At 59.8% G+C, this 13,290-nt stretch overlaps 1 protein-coding gene across 1 annotated transcript in view; it reads right to left on the reverse strand.

Annotated features, from left to right (window-relative positions):
• Positions 1–6,173: 6,173 nt before the first annotated feature.
• IL6R (interleukin 6 receptor) overlaps positions 6,174–13,290 on the reverse strand; it is a 44,086-nt gene continuing 36,969 nt past the window's right edge. The window contains exon 10 of the mRNA XM_043568951.1: positions 6,174–9,431. Coding sequence (XP_043424886.1) covers positions 9,185–9,431 — 247 coding nt within the window. The 3' untranslated portion in view covers positions 6,174–9,184. The remainder of the gene's footprint in view (positions 9,432–13,290) is intronic.

Below are 13,290 nucleotides of genomic sequence, written 5' to 3' on the forward strand. Positions count from 1 at the left end.
TTCTGTTCTGTTAAAATGCCCTTTTTCAGTCGGAGGTCCGTGCCTCCTGTTTCCTTCCGCTTAGGGGAGAAGGCAGACTCCCTTGTCCGCCACGTGCACCAGTTCGCGACCCGTCTCTGGCGCCTGCCTCACAGACTTCTCTCGGTCATTAGTTGTCTGCCCGCCGTTTTCCCTAAGCAGCACTGTTCTCTGGCTTCTGTGCCGGCCACCCGATGACCGTGCGTCCAGGTGGCGCGTGCCCGCCGCCTAGCGGAGGGAGAGCGAACTGCAGGCGGCCCGATGGCGCGCCTCGCTCGCCATCTGGAAACGTGGCCTTTCCTGCCGCCTCGGTGGTTTGCGGACTGTGACTGGATAACGTCGTCTAGAACCTGAGCCGTGTTTTCATGAAGCTGCAGGCGGGCATCTCATTGGTCGAGTCCTTGACCGTCCGGCTGCCTTGTTGGCGGACTTTACCGTTTTCCCACAACTAACACATACATTTAGCTTTTGAAAATGCTGTTAGGACGTGTGACCCCAGCACCCACGTGTGGCACTTGAGTCATTTATGCCCGAGACATTGTATAAAATTCCAGCCCTCCTGAAGGTTTTACTCTCAGATGCCGCTTCAGATAAACACTGTTCCAAGAAAACTAGTGTTTTTGCTCTCGGGTTAGTTTTGAGAATCCCGCCCTTTGTAAGCGCCTCCTGCGGCGAGGGCAGCAGCCCGGGGCGCCTTCCGCCTGCCGTCATCGCTGACCTGTGGCAGGGAACCGCTGGACCCACCGGCAGACCCGGTCCTACTTGTTTCTCCCGGGGCACCTGTCTGGCTTCTTCCCGAACCAGACGTAGTGTCGTGAGCCCCCCCCCCCCCCCCGTTTCCTCGGCATCTTGTGCGTGGACAGCCGTGGCCTGTGTCCTCACCTCTTACTCGGCTGTAATCGTACAGGTGCCCCGTCCTACCCATGGGAGGTGAAGCTTCAGTCTGTGGCGAAGCTTGAAATGTATAATTTTTTAAACTTGTACCAGGTGATCCTGATACCCAGCCGTGGCCGAGCACCCCCAGTGGAAGGTGCTGTTTAGGACAAGTGCGCAAATACATCCATTGAGGTTCTAGAAGAAGGCTGTCGTGTTGAGTCCTTCAGGATCAAATGTTTTTTTTTAAGTTTACCTATTTTGAGAGAGAGCACGAGCAGGGGAGGGAGGGAGAGAGAATCCCAAGACTCAGCACTGTCAGCACAGAGCCCGACGCGGGGCTCGAACTCACGAACTGTGAGATCGTGACCTGAGCCAAAGTCGGACGCTTAACCGACTGAGCCACCCAGGCGCCCTTCAGGATCCAATTTTTAATTCCCGCCGAACGTTCACATAATTGGCCTGGCGGTACAAGTGCCTATTGTGTCTTCCCATCTGTGTGTCACGAAAGGAAGCTCGCGTTGAAAATGAGGTCCCCGCCCCCCAGCAGTCAGAGTAACGTTTTTCAGGATCCAGGTTGAACACGCGTGTGAGAGCCCAGGCTGTGGCCGTTGAGCGTCGGGCTCCGACCCTGTGGACCGTCAAGGTGAGGACCCGGTGTTTTGCTGAAGTGCTTCCTCACTACCTTCCCGCTCCCGAGTCCCGCGCAGCTCGCCGAGCCAGGCCGGGGGCCCCGTCTCCGGATCCGCACACTCGGAAGAATGGCAGCTCATCCCGGGCGAGTCACGGCGGAGGGTGCCGACCACAGCCTGCTGCTCACGGCCTGCGCCCTCCCCTCCCGCAGAGAGAGCAGGCCAGGCCGCAGAATCCCCCACCTTTGAAGGACACACACTAGCGGGGTGACGGGTGTGAGCCAGCCGCGTGGTTTTGGTTAACAAGTGAAGCATCAAGTTAAGAGCAACACCAAGCCAATAGCCAAGACGTGGAAGCAACTCACGAGCCCACGGACTGATGAGCGGGCAAAACCAGGTGTGCTCACGACAGAACGGGACGGTAGTCGGCCTTAAAAGGAAGAAACGCGGACGAGTGCTTCGGGGCGGGTGGGCCCGGAGGGTGCGTGCGGAGTGACGAGCCAGGCACAAGGGGACACGTATGGTAGGACTGCACGTATAGGACCCCCAAGTTCACAGAAACGGTGAGGAGGATGGCGGGCGCCAGGCTGGGCACGGCAGGCAGTGGGGGGCTCTTTAATGGCACAGGGGACGGGCTCTGCGAGACGAAACGCTCAGGAGGCCGTTAACGCCACGGTGCGAAGATACGTACCGCCTCCACCAAACTGCACGCACAGAAACGGTCCGGTGAAAATTTTATTATGTCTTTTACCGGGGGATAAAACCCAAAACAGTGCCGGTCTGTTCGACGTCCAGAGACCAACGGGTTCTCTCCCCGTGTGTGAGCCTCGTGGGCTCGGGCCGGGAAAGGAGGGATCGGGTGTGAGGTATGGTCTCCACCGCCGGACCGGTCAAACCCATGCTGGGTCTGGCAGGTTGGCTCTGAGGGCCTATCCTTTCCCCGGCTTGGGAGAGGCTCTCCTCGAAGGAGCGATGGTCTGAGGCCCTGATAGTCAACGTACTCTTAGGCATTGAGGGGATTCGGGCTGCAGAGTGCAGGTTGTCGCCCCCAGACCCACACGGGGCCCCGGAATTCCGGCCCCCACGCTGTGAATCGTGATGGGATGAGTCACCAGGCCGCCTTGGTTCAGACTTACAGTGCTTCCCACGTGGTATTTTTTTAATGATTCAGATTGCCTTCTGATTTGCATTCCTAAACGGGATTCCTGAGTTGGATTCATGAGCCAAACATATGTCACTTGTGCCTATAAAAGCTAATCAGTTTAGGGGCACCTGGGTGGCTCAGTCGGTTGAGCGTCCGACTTCGGCTCGGGTCATGATCTCACAGTTCGTGAGTTCGAGCCCCGCGTCGGGCTCTGTGCTGACAGCTCGGAGCCTGTTTTGGATTCTGTGTCTCCCTCTCTCTCTGCCCCGTCCCTGCTCATTCTGTGTCTCTGTCTCAAAAATAAACATTAAAAAAAAAATTAAAAAAAAAAAAGCTAGTCAGTTTATCAGGGTATCAACCAGCATGTTGTTGACCAGCGTGCATCATGGTCTCGGTGAATGACAAGACAGACACGTCGGTACTCATTTTGGGCTGTTTTCAGTGGTATGTTTGCAAGTGAAACATCGCCCTTCAGATCCTTGCAGTTTTTAGAACGGAGAATGTCGGGGCTTTGGAAGACTCTCACAAGGAGCCGGCCCCACCAGCCTCAGCGCGGGCCGCCTCGTCGCCACCTTTGGTTAACCCACGGCCGCACCTCCTCACGCTCCGTGAACATTCTTTGTATGCAGCGTGGCTCCGCTCTTCCGCACCAGGGGGATTATAACTGCTAAATGAAAAGCTTTCTTCCATTGTGAAAAAACATACATGCTCATGAAAAAAAAAACCCAGTGCGTGAAAGAAAACAGGAGCATCCGTTGTCTTCGTGACTTCCCAGGCTCTGGAAAGTCACAGAACTGCTCAGCTAGTGCGTGTACCGGGCACCCTTGGCAAGCCTCTCCCTGCGAGGCCACAGTCTGCCTGTCCGCCTGCACCTCACACCGGACTGGCCACCCGCTCCTAGAGATGGCATCTGCTCAGAACTGTGGTGGGCACCCAGCGCCCTCCCGTGTCCCCGCAGCCACGTCCTCCCGTGTCCCCACGGCCGCCCCCTCCCGTGTCCCCACGGCCGCCCCCTCCCGTGTCCCCGCGGCCGCGTCCTCCCGTGTCCCCGCGGCCGCCCCCTCCCGTGTCCCCGCGGCCGCATCCTCCCGTGTCCCCGCGGCCGCCCCCTCCCGTGTCCCCGCAGCCACGTCCTCCCGTGTCCCCGCGGCCTCCCCCTCCTGTGTCCCTGTGGCCGGTGCCCTAACATGAGGACACAGCACTGGTCAGGCAGACCGGGTTGGCGGCCTCGTTCAGCTTCTTAACTAGCCCAGAGTCTTGGGCCACTGCCTTCACCCCCGCCACCTCGTCTGTAAGCGGGCGAGAACGCTCACCTTGCCGCGCCACGAGGCCGAGAGAGACTATCCCGTTTGTGCAGCATGTGCTGGACGGTCCACAAATGGCAGCCGCCATTATTAGCGAATTGTAATAGGTCCTTTCTACCAAAAAGGGGCCGTGGGCTTCCCGGCGGCCAGTGTGGCCGGTGCCGTCCCTCTCTGCTGTCCACAGATTTTGTTTCCAGTTAATACTATACGCTGCCACAGAAGCCCGCTCCGGCCTCGTGGCCTCCGGCACAGAGACCCTCACTTCTGGCTGCACAGAGGGGGACCTGGGGGCTCCCACTCAGGCCCGGGGACTCGGCTATCGTGAGTCAGCGGTCTGGGACTGGGGCGGGAGCTCCTCAGACCCTCGGACCTGTCCCCGGAAACGGGCTGAAGGACGCCACGTCCCGAAATGTGAAGCCCCCACAGCACCCGCCTCCTCCTAGAAATGGCCACATTTCAGTCACCCTGGGGCTCGCGACCACCTTCCTCAGAACCACCTGGGGACCGACTTTCTGTGCCCACATCAGACCCACCCACAGAGTCCCTACAGTGCACCTGTGCGGGTCTGGGCCCGGGCGGGCCAACACAGGGTGCCATCTGTCCCCCAGCCTCTCCCTCACTCTTGCTGGGCACACACCCCAGGAAGTCACACAACACCGAATGTTGCAAAGTCCCTGTTGCGCAGAACAGAAACTCAAAGCCCGAAATAGAGTACGAGTGTCCTCCTGACCAATTCCATTCTTCAAACAGGCGTAACGAAATGTTAAAATGCAGCTTCCGTGACTCAGTGAGGGATCCGTGAGCCCTGAGCGGCCGTGTTAAGCAATCTGAAGTTGCCTTAGAGCACCCTTAGCCGAGGATTTCATGCGTCTATGGTATGAACCTTTCACGATTTTACTGAAAAAACTCTATTCGTGTGGATTGTCGCCTAAAACTTGTTACGAAACAGGACATGGGTGAGGTGGTGTTTTGTTTTCTAAGTGACACATTTGCAGAAGGCAGGGGCTCCCGCAACGAAAACGCAGACTGGTCCGCATTTGGAGGACGGTACGGGGCTCACGGTCCCTGTCACTGCTTGTGCACCCGCCCCACGGCCAGCCCGCCTGCCACCACCCCGCACTGCCGGGCCACATCTGAAAGCTCGGGGCCTCAGGGCGCCCGCGGGCTCCGTCGGTGGGGTGCTCGGACTCGATCTCGGGTCGTGAGTTCCAGCCCCACGTGGGGTGTAGAGATCGCTTTAAAGAAAAAACTTTTTGAATTAAAAGGAAGAAAGCTCGGGGCCTTTGAAGAGCACACAGGCCGGCGGCTTCCCGCCTGTGGCCGGTTCTGCTCACGGACCCCGAGAAAGGCCGGGTGTCCTTGCGCCTCACGAGCAGGGAAGGGCTTCCTAAGCGGCTCCTCCAACAGCTGCGTGTCTTTGGCCTCCTGAGACTCGCCCACCGCTCGCCCGGCTCTCGCGGAAAAGAGCACTGTGACCGACAGCGACGCCTGGAGAAGAGCAGGGCACCTCCTTCTCCCCCCTCCCGCCCCCTGCGGACATCTGCTTCCTGTGGCGCCTTCTGCCGGACCGGGACCAAGGGACCAAGCTCGAAGGAGACGGTGGCGCCCTGGAGGCGGTGGGCCGGGCAGGGCAGGCGCGGCCGTGGCTTCCGTGGCTTCCCTCCGGGCGCCCCGCGGGGCCTCGGCTCGCAGCCTGAGCCACCCAGTCTCTGGGCCCCCAGCCTGGCGCCGCTGACACAGAGCTGCTGCGGGATGGCTCTCGTCCGTCGGGGAGGCGCGGGCGGGCTGCGGCCCGGGTTTTCCTGCCAAAGACCCTTTGCGAGAGGGGACGGTTCCAGGCTGCCGCTCAGGAGGCCGCGGCAGCTTTGTGATCCCGCTGACGCCCCCTGTTCGGTAAACAGCCTCCCGATGAGCAGCGGCCCATCCCCTTCCTTCCCCGCCGGGACGGTAAACGTGGCACCGGCACCCACACCCTTCCGGAAGCCCCGGGATTCGTTTGGGGAAACATTTGTACAATTAAAGTCTTTCGAGAAACTGCTATTGTTTCTTGGACTTATCTGACTCTTTCTAGAGGCGACTTGGTCCTGCACGGGACGAGTGGGGGGCGAGGGCTCCACTCGGTTTTAAGCCCTTGTCCCCTTTCATCAGGCAAGTCCTTCCTCTAAGCAGCGCGGTGCCCGAGGCATAACTGCATCTCAAGCATATTTGTAGAAATTATTTATTTCAGACACTTACAGTTTTCACCTTAAACACAAAATAGCCGATAAAAAGAAAAAATATTGAAAACCATCATACTGACCCTTTGCCCCACATACAGACATCAGCGTTTGGTGTTTGCTTTCAGGCAATTAGGTAAAAAATAAACACAAAAATTAAAACTATTATTTCTCTCAAAAAACACCAACTACATTGTAAAGTTGAGGTATTGTGTTTAACAGACACGTGACGCCATCCAGGTGTGGTTTCTGCACGCACAGCCTTGCTACATGCTGTTCCTTTCTAAAGCGCGGACGTCCGCAGACTGGCAGTATTTCCTGATAATCATTAAGGTTGTCATAGAAACTCTGAGGCCCTCTGAGGCCCTGCGGGGGACGCTCAGAGGCTTCTGGTGCAGAGCCTGAACCCGCTGGCCCACCTGCCGGCAACAGCCCCGATGCAGCCGGGGAAGCCAGGAAGGGCCACCCGGTGCCCGTGTCTCCAGATTGAGCCAGCAACTCCCCCTGACGCCGGCTGCCAGCCTCGTGCCCAAGTGGGTCAGCCTTCAGGGCCTGTGACGAGGCGATACAGCTCAGCTGGGCAAGACATTCTTGAACATTCTGCAGGAAACCCACCTGCCATGAGCACTCCCAGCCTGCTCTGTTCACCACCAGGCGGGCTCCAGCAGCCGACGGCATGCGTGATGATGGTGACCCACCCCGGGGCGGGGGGCAGGGATTCTGTGAGCCCGGAGCCCGGCAAACGGAAGGGCAAGGCCCCATCTGAGCCAGGAGCTCTCGGAGTTCCCAAAGGCTCTGCAGACACATTCAACGCTACCCCCCGGACATCTCCAACGGATTTTCATTAATGCTACAGGAATTACTGACCACGTTAACTGACCTGGAACCAGGGCATTTTCAACTTTTCCCACCCGGCAGGACGGGCCGTCATTTCACACGTGACCGCTGCGGCGGCCGGTGTCAGGTGGGTAACATCGCCGTGGAGGCGTCACGGGCCCGGGAGGCGGCCGTCGATTGGCACACAGAGCTTGGCAGGGGCCCCTGTGCCCTCCAAACAGCCCACAACCCAGAGGAAAACGCTCTTCCTTTTTGCGCTAGCTTATAAAGAAAGAAAGGGAGAAAACCCTCTTCAATACACACACACAAAAGGCAGTCTCGTTACAATAATAACGAAAGCGGTAACAGCGTGGAGATCACAGCGGCACTGGCGCCCTCAGCAGCCCAGAGCTCCGGATCGCCACCTTCCGCCCACGGCTCAGCCTGCCACCAGGGTAGAGCCCCGTGAAGAGTCAAGGACCCACAGGCACAGAGTCACCCTTTCTCATGCACACACTGGCTTTCCGTATTTCCCGTTCACAGCGTTTCTGCCGTGCTCAAAGAAACGGGATAGAAAAACAACAACAACAACAAAACCCCTGCCTAACTTCTGTCGGCTTAAGACCAGTTGCCAAGCGCAGCATCGGGGCCTGAGAGCTGCCCACAGCATGGCGACGAAACCCGGCCACCGGGGCAGGGACAGTGTGAGCCCGGCGAACAGCGAGCGACTCGTGGTCATTCCACCCCGCTGCCGCCTGTCCGGTGCTGGTGGTTGTTTTTCTAAAAAGGTAGCTGATGAGAAAAGTCTGTGGTTCCTAAGTTTTCAGCCGTGGCCACAAGGCTGACTGATCACAGCTTCATCCTGGGACAGCCCATGCTGCCGGAGGGCACTTGCTGGGGAAACCTTGAGCATCCCCCGGTTGTCACGGCCGGACGCACGGCCACGGCCACACGCTCCGCGCTGCTCCCATCCCAGCTGAGCTGAACCGAATTCAAGGAACTGAAGAAGGCTCCACAGAAGCAGACTTTGTAAGAAGGCCACCGCCCCCCGTGCCCGGGGCTGGGGTGGGGGCTGGACAGCGTGTCCCCTGAGGCTGCCTGGGGGGGAACAGCTGCTTCGCCCCAAGTTCGAAAAGAGGCAGTTGTTTTAGGACAAAAAAACAAGACAGAGAATGAAACCTGACTCCGCTCGAAAAGGAAAATTGTCTTTTCTCCTCCTTTTCCCCTTGACGCAGTTTGGTGCTACACAAGCGTCCTCGTCCTCACCGAAGTGACTCCGGTCCCGACACGGGGCGAACACGGGCTCTCGCGCCCTCTCAACATCAAACAGCAGTTCTCGTAAAAAGCAGGTTAACATACATTCTTGCTTTCTGTCTTTTCACATAAGTATCATCTTCCCTTGTTTCCTCGGGCTCAGCTGAAAACAAAGTAGACGGAGGTGGAGCAAAGCGGGTGTGAACCCCTCACCGCCACGGAGGAGGCCCCCGCTGCCAGTTCTTGGGGGGACGAGGAGGCCTGTCCCCAGCACCTGCCCCCCTTTTCGTCTCTCCTCCTTTAGTCCTGGGGTCCAGACGGGGAACCGGAGCCAGTGCGCCTGCTTGCGGTCCAGCCAGCGCCCAGCATCACCCTTCCCACGCAGCACGATGCGACTGAGGGAGTTCGATTCCACTTCAGACCCCCAGGCCCTGAGGCGCTCTCCGACCCGTCTGTGCTCTTTTCGGGTGTGGGGAAGGCAGGCGAGCCCTCTCCCGCCCTCGGACCTGAGAAGACTGGATTTCGAAGGCACTTAGGACTCCAGCTGGGAGGTGGCTCGGCGCAGGGCACCAGGGGGCCGGCGGCTGGGGGTCCCGCCTGCCGCAGGGTGCAGCCCGTGGAGGCGAGCGGGGTGTGCGGACGGCCAGCAGGTCAAGTACGCCAAGCCTGCACAGCCCACACCCGGCTCTGCTCCCCCGAGCGTCCAGCACGGTGGACCCACGAGCCTGCGTGGGCTCGGGCCCCTCGGGGGCGTGTGGGAAGGGGCGGTTCCCAGACACCAGCAGGGGCCGCACGCCTGTTCCAGGAAGCCAAGCGCCTCCCGCAAGGCCGCCCCGCGCTGCCGGCGCCCGAGAGGGGCCGGCTGTCGCTCTGTCCTGCGCACGGCAGGGCCAGCCTGGCCCCTGCCTGCCCCGCGCGCCCAGCCAGCTATCTGGGTAAGAAGTAGTCTCTGTTAGTGACGTCGTAAGCGCTCCGGGGGCCCCTGGCGTCCGGCCGGCCGTGCCCCGACGTGTTGTCAGACCCGAGGCTGCCGGGGTTCACGGGAGGAGAGAGGAGGGGGACGAGCCCCGGCCGGGGCTGGGGCCTCTCGGGGACCAGCTGCCCCAGAGCATACGGCGGCTGTGTGCTGGCCTTGCCTTCCTTCAGGGCCTGCAGCTTCCACGTCTTCCTGAACCTTCACGGAGACAGACAAAGACAAAGCACACGGCCGTTAGTGCCCCGGGGACGGACCCGAGTGAGAAACGCCGGCCGCTGGCTCCCCCGGGGGCCCGGCGCCGGCCTCCCGCTCAGAGGAGCGAGAGCCGTCTACCCCATCACAGGGGCTTACACGGCACGGCGCTCTGAAGAGCTGGGGGTTTCAAAAACACGCCAAGGGACACGTGTGTACTGTTGGTCCCACTTACAAACGGGGAAACTGAGGCACACGTGGCCAGGCGTGTCCCTTCACTGTACTAAGCACGTCATCGGTCCTGTGCCACAGGCTGCGCACAGGTGCACCGTGGGTCCCAGGCCCATTCGCTTGGTAAAGAGAGTTAGGAAAACGGGCCTGTGGGTCAAGCTCCAGCCAGCGGGGCCGACGGCTGGCAGCCTCCATTCAGCAGGGGCAGGGCTGCCCCTCCGTCCGCAGCCCTGCTCCTCTGGGCCACTCCAGCCACGTGGGTGAGTCTGCACAGACCCCGCCGTGGGCACCGTCGGGCACAAGTGACTCATCTGACAGGAAAACAGATCTTCAGCAGGAAGGAGATAAGCATCTCCGATCACGGCTCCCCTCAGGCTGCTCTGCGCCGGGCCCACGGCCAGGGCGCAGGGGCCGAGAAAGTCACTCGCGGGCCAGAGTCTCCAAAGATACATCAGGCCCCTTCCCGAGGGGCCCCGTGACCACGCGGCCGGTGCCCCGCTGCCACCGCTGCCCCGCTCCCCTCTGTCACCTCCCTCGGCCCCACCTGACGTCAGCTGCTCCAGGAAGGGCTTGGAGGGAGGAGGGAAACCAGTGTCAAAAACAAGGTTTGGGGATTTTCCTTGGGTTTCTTTTTATATCAACAGGCTATTCCTGTTCTGGTGACGATAAATCATTGAGAGTTGGCTCCAATCTGCCATTGGCTGCTAGCCTGTTACCCAAATGGAATAAACAATCTTCAGAATGTTCCTGAAGGCTCCGCCATTCAGGCACCGGGCCGGGAAGGCAGCAGGGCCCTGGGGGGGAGTTACCCTCCCTCAGGGGAGAGCCGAGGGCAGGCATGACACTCTGCGTTTCAAAATATTCAGACCCTCTGACCCAGGAGTTCCGTTTCTGAGAAAACACCCCAAGGAAATAGCAGGCTGTGGGAAAGCGTTCCGCGCGAAGATGTCAGACTCGGTGTCGTCTGTGGAAGCAAACCCACCCGAACGCCGTCGAAGGCTGCTGGAGCGAGCCTGGGCACAGCGGCCCGACAGCGGCTCAGGAATTTCCCGAAGTTCAGGAAAGTGAGGTGTAACGGCAGCGAAGCGATGCGGGAAAGCGCTCAGGTTGCAACTGAGGCCAAGTTCACAAGGCAGGACTCACGGCTGCGCATACGGGACAGTCACGGCGCCGTGGGGACAGAACTGAGCTGAGGACGAGGCTCGGGAAACGCATCCAAGCGCCACGGTTCTTGATGGGGCTGTGGACCACACGTTCACTCTGCGCAAGCTCGTGGGCCTGCTGGCTTGGGACGTGTACGCTTGTCTGTGTCGGCCAGACTCGAACCACGTTCACGTTTTAACAAGCGAAAAGGCCGTCTTTGGATACCGCGCGATTTTTCCTTCCTTCTACCTGTCACCATTTAGCGAACAAATTTGTTTTGAAGCCTCTATCGACATCATTTAACCTACAGGGAGAGCAGCGTCTGACCTCTTGTTTCCAAAGCAACTAACTGGATGGGCAACTAAGAACGACGAGCTTTTCTTCTCTTGAAATGTTTTAAGCGAATGAGACGCTTCCTACAAATGACTAGGCTCAAAGGGACTTTGGTTGCAGCCAGCCTGGGGGGCGTCCACGGCAGGCACTGCTCCGGCCTGAGCGGGGGTCTGAGCAGGCCAGGGGCTGGAGAGGTTGGGACACGGGGGCAAAGAACCAAGCTGAGCGGCCAGACTTCATGCACCCCGGTCGCCACCTCGTGTCTTACTTATTTGGGCTTCATAATGTTTTAAGAAAAGTTTCTGCAGCTAAAAGAAAAATTTTAAAACATTTAGAACAACTGTCACTCTTTTAAACAAGTAACCCAGTGAGAAGCGACACACAAGGTGGTTTTAAAACATTGGGATGAGGGGCGCCTGGGTGGCTCAGTCGGTTGAGCGTCCGACTTCGGCTCAGGTCACGATCTCATGGTGTGCGGGTTCGAGCCCCGCGTCGGGCTCTGTGCTGACGGCTGGGAGCCTGGAGCCTGCTTCCGATTCTGTGTCTCCCCCTCTCTCTGCCCCTCCCCTGCTTGCTCTGTTTCTCTCTCTCTCTCTCAAAAATAAACATTTTAAAAAATTAAAAAAAAAAAAAAGAACTGGCCTGTTTCCAAATACATTTGCCTGAGACGAGAGAAAATGGAAAGTCACCAGGCGAGGAAATAAATTACTGTGTGTTCTCAACACGAGGCTCGTAGCAACCACCCAGCGTCCAAGCACCATCCGCAGGTGAGCAAACAAGCTTTATGACGAACGGCAGGCGGTTAGCGCCCAGCCTAACGCTTCTCGCTCAGTGGTGAACGGCACAGCGAGATGGGGCTGCCGGTCAGTGAAGCCACCGGCCAGGAGCGGGCGGGCCGCACTCCCCGGGCCCACGTCGGCCACAGCAGGCTAGCCTGGTGGGCGGGGACTCTCGGGGCTCGGGCTCTAGTCCTGGCTCCAGGCGCAAAGTCACACTACTTCTCAGGTCCGCTCCCTCATTTGTAAAAGTAAAGAACTTCCCTAAACGACCGTGACGGCCACATCCACAGAACATGAGCTTGGGGTTTGAATCCTGGCCTTTGCAGCCGCTGTCTCCCACGCTCCCCCAGCTCCAGCCTCCTCGCGGGGCCAAGTGGAGGCCCCGACGGTTCCTCGGTGGGGTCCGTGGCGGGCCCGCAGGCGGCAGGAGAGGGGCGGCGAGTGCTGGCAGGGCCCCTCTCTGCTCCAAACGTGTAAGAGCTGGTGAGACCTCGGCCTCCCGCGCTCTGGCCTCACCCGCACACCCTCCACACGACCGGCTCGCCACTGCGCTGGGCGTCCAAGCGGACGCCACCCCGAACGCAGTCTGAGTCGTCACCCGGACCACCGTGGTGCCACGGCCGCTCCCGAGACTGCGCAAGGGCCCCGGGAGCGTGGCGGTCGCTCGCCCCCAAGCCTCCCCTCACGATCACCAGCGACAACCCGGACAGCTGCCACCAGACAAGAGGCAGGAGGGACGGGCTCCAGTTCACCCTGCGCTGGTCCAGCCACCAGCCAAGCCTCCCGAGACCTCAGCACAGGCAACACCGTGAGCTCCCGCCAAGGCCACAAACACGCCTCCTGCCCACGCCTCAGGAGCACTGCTGGCTGACGTGTCCGCAAGCTCGGTGTGAGTGACAAAGCCGACGGCCACCCGGTGGGAGAGGCCACGTGAAGGGGGCACGGTGCCCATCGGCCTGTGTGTTTCCTAACCTCAGCTGGAGAGGTGCGAGGACACAGCACTGAAAGGTGACCCCTGCAGGTCCCCGGGAGGTGTGGCCAGGCCCCTCGGACTCGCCCGGGGACAGACTTCCGTGCTGATGCCCGCGTGGCACCCTCCCCATGTCTGTACACGGCTCCCGTGGGAGAGACCACGTGGAACGGCACTGCAGCCCCAGGGCCTGACGCCTCACTTCTGTGTCTCGCACACACCCCACCCCCCTCTGATCCGTCAGCACGGTTCCCGGCTCCCCTTTGCGTCTACACAACCTTCCCGTGTTGGAATTCCACACGGATTGTCCTGGCCTTGCCCACATCCTGTCTACATGCTCGCAGTCTCCGCGAGACTGACAATCTGCCACGCGCCCAGCTGCTGAGGCAAGAGACCTGAGGGTCACACT

Source organism: Prionailurus bengalensis, chromosome E4 (assembly GCF_016509475.1).
Source record: "Prionailurus bengalensis isolate Pbe53 chromosome E4, Fcat_Pben_1.1_paternal_pri, whole genome shotgun sequence".
Classification (NCBI taxonomy): domain Eukaryota; kingdom Metazoa; phylum Chordata; class Mammalia; order Carnivora; family Felidae; genus Prionailurus; species Prionailurus bengalensis.